Source organism: Gymnogyps californianus, chromosome 10 (assembly GCF_018139145.2).
Source record: "Gymnogyps californianus isolate 813 chromosome 10, ASM1813914v2, whole genome shotgun sequence".
Lineage (NCBI taxonomy): Eukaryota > Metazoa > Chordata > Aves > Accipitriformes > Cathartidae > Gymnogyps > Gymnogyps californianus.
The window spans coordinates 5,937,567-5,940,295 of record NC_059480.1 but is presented as its reverse complement, the minus strand read 5'-3'; the positions used below and the strand labels follow the sequence as shown (position 1 = coordinate 5,940,295).

The 2,729-nt window shown below is 40.3% G+C and overlaps 1 protein-coding gene across 1 annotated transcript; it reads right to left on the bottom strand.

The window, feature by feature from the left end:
- Positions 1-208: 208 nt before the first annotated feature.
- LOC127020370 (G-protein coupled receptor 55-like) lies at positions 209-1,135 on the bottom strand. The gene has a single exon (XM_050902885.1). It carries the CDS (start codon positions 1,133-1,135, stop codon positions 209-211), a length of 927 nt encoding a protein of 308 aa, XP_050758842.1.
- Positions 1,136-2,729: the final 1,594 nt, after the last annotated feature.

The following is a 2,729-nucleotide window of genomic DNA, read 5'->3' as shown; positions in this document are numbered from 1 at the left end:
TTCCAACATTTTTCTCCTTTCATCTTTAAAGGGAAGAAAAATATGGAACAGGTTCACATTCACTGGAAAAACATTGTCCTTCTCCCTCCTGCACCCTCCCTGCCATGGCCAAGGTGACCCTACTGCTATGTCAGGGATAATGCTGTCAACGTCCTGTGAGGCAAGTGGGAGCCGAGGAAGAGGTGTTCTTCCACTGCAGGCAGTCCCATCATGTGGCACAAGGCTTAAAGACAGGACATAGTTCAATGACCTTTTTCAGGTGTGTTTTCTCACGAAATTCTTTTGCAGCAAAGTAATAAAAGATGGCATCCAGGCAGCAGTTCAGGTTGGCTAATATCATTGACACCTGAATGAAGAGGCTGATGGTTTGTTTCAGACTGCAGTCCACTATCACATGCTGTCTTACCAGGCACTGTAGGCAGATCGCAAGATGGACGGGTGTGAAGCAGACCAAAAACACCACGAGGTTGATGACAATGACTCGTAAGGAGCCACTGCCTTCTACCTTCTTTTTAGCTTGACTTTCGTGATTCAGAAGAATCCAGATGTTTTGGGCAGAGCAGAAAACCATCACTGCGAGTGGGATCAGAAATCCAAAGATTTCCACAGAAACAATGAGGGGGATGCTCCATGCCTGTTCTGACATGTTGTGAAAGCATTTAAAATAATCTTTCTTGTGGAACACATACATTGGGCTGCTGCAAAGCCAAGCTACTGCCCAGATGAAGCAGCAAATCAAGATAGCCCATTTGGGGGATTGGTTAGCTCGACCTTCAAATGGGTGCCTTATGCAGATGTATCTGTCGACAGTAATGCAGACAATGATGAAGATACTGCCGTACGTGTTGACAAAATAGAGAGACTCTATGAATGAGCACAGGAGTCTGGGCGCTTCTGTGATAGAGTAGTATAGCTTGAGCGGGAGCGAGAGAAGCAGCAAGACATCTGCAAGTGCGAGATTGATCATGTAAACTGAGGTTTTGGTCTGTTTCTTCCAAAAGCAGCAGAACACAGAGAGGGCCAGGGCGTTGAGAACCAGCCCAAGAATGAAGGTGGGGATGGAGATCCCCAGCCGCAGGATCTTTGCTAATCTGTCGATGTCTGCAAAACTGCATTCCCTGCTGCTGTTGGTCATTTCTCCCCTAAAACAACAGAGAGAACAGGTTGGAAATGTGTAAGGCTGCCAGTTAATGCCTTGATACATCAGAGCAAGATACTTTCAAACACAACTCTGGGCTTTTTTGGTTTTGAGCTATACACTTGATCAGTCTTTGGCTATTATTGAAAGTGAATCCTCATTTCAAGCACAGAGCTTTCTATTTCCAATTTGAGTGGCTTGATCTGTTATAAAGGAGCCTGATTCTCAATGGCAGGTAGTCAGCATCCACCGACTACCATGCCCTTTAAGATAATCCCATTCAGATATTGACGAGCCTGACCCATTCAAACATACGTTTTCAAAAACTCTAAAGTGTACTGGCTATCTCTAGTAACTTGTACATCTACTGAAACTTCTGTAACACTTATGTTCGGTTCCTTCGCTACACAGAAATTCATGAAAATATTGTTCCATATTAAGGCAGGTCAAACTGCTGGCTGGGATTTTACTCTTATATCCATGATTCCCTACGCATCAGTAGCTTTTGCTGATGTGCTTTTACTACACTCACATTTATATGGATATTTTAATTTCATATAGTGCTTGTTTCCAATGCAGTTTTTTAGAAGGTCAGCTTAAGACGACTGATCTTTTATCTAGGTGCAAATTGCATGTTTTCTAGTTTGTGTTTAACTTTCAGCATTGGTTAAATTTTGGGTTTGCAAGTACTTTAAATTTTAACTGATTATCTTAGATAATCTGGCAAAGATTAGGAAATGGAAGGCATGACATCTTAATAATACAGTTCTTTAAACAAGTATAATTTGTGTAGAATAAGTGTTATCACCATTCTTAAAAATATACATAAGCTTTAACAAACTATGCCTTAAAAGTTACAGATAGATAACCTCTTTAAATCAAAATCACAAAAAATCCTAATGAAGGAGAAGAAATTGGTAGTTAAAGTTTCCAGTCCAGCTCAGCCAACCAAGTAGCTCAAAAGAAATTTTAGGAGTAAGTAAAGAGGTTTTAAGAACAACTTGATCAAGAAGGGAATCTCTGCTTTGGAGGACAAAAAGTGACAGGTAGCTCATAAGCACTACCAAATGGAGCTGGACTTTGCTAAAGAAACCAAAAAACAATTAGTGAAAGATTTTTTGTTTACATGGCTAAAATAAATTTTTTTTTAAAAAAGAGAGAGAGAGAAATGGAGAACAAGTAGATCTGCTGAATATTAACTGAGGAGATGGCCTTGGGTTTTGCCAAATCTTATACCTCTGCTTTTCATAGGGATGCTGAAATTGTGCTGGAGGTCAGAGGTGGGATGACTTACAGGAATCAGTGAGTGCTAATGGGAATAACTGTATCTGAACACAGAATGCACTCAGAGCTTAACATGCTCGTATTAGGGAAAACAGTTTATTTCCAGCTCAGACTACGGAAAGAAGAGGCACATAAAGCTGAAGGTCCAACCCAGTAGTTGTTACAAAGTATGTATGTTATTAGTGTATCTGGAAAAGGATCAATCTAGTCTGTCTGTTGAAGGAAAGAGTGTCAAATGTGATTAAAACAATTCTATAACTGTTGAGTCAAAGCTTCGTACAGATTTTTAAGGAAAACTACTAAATAA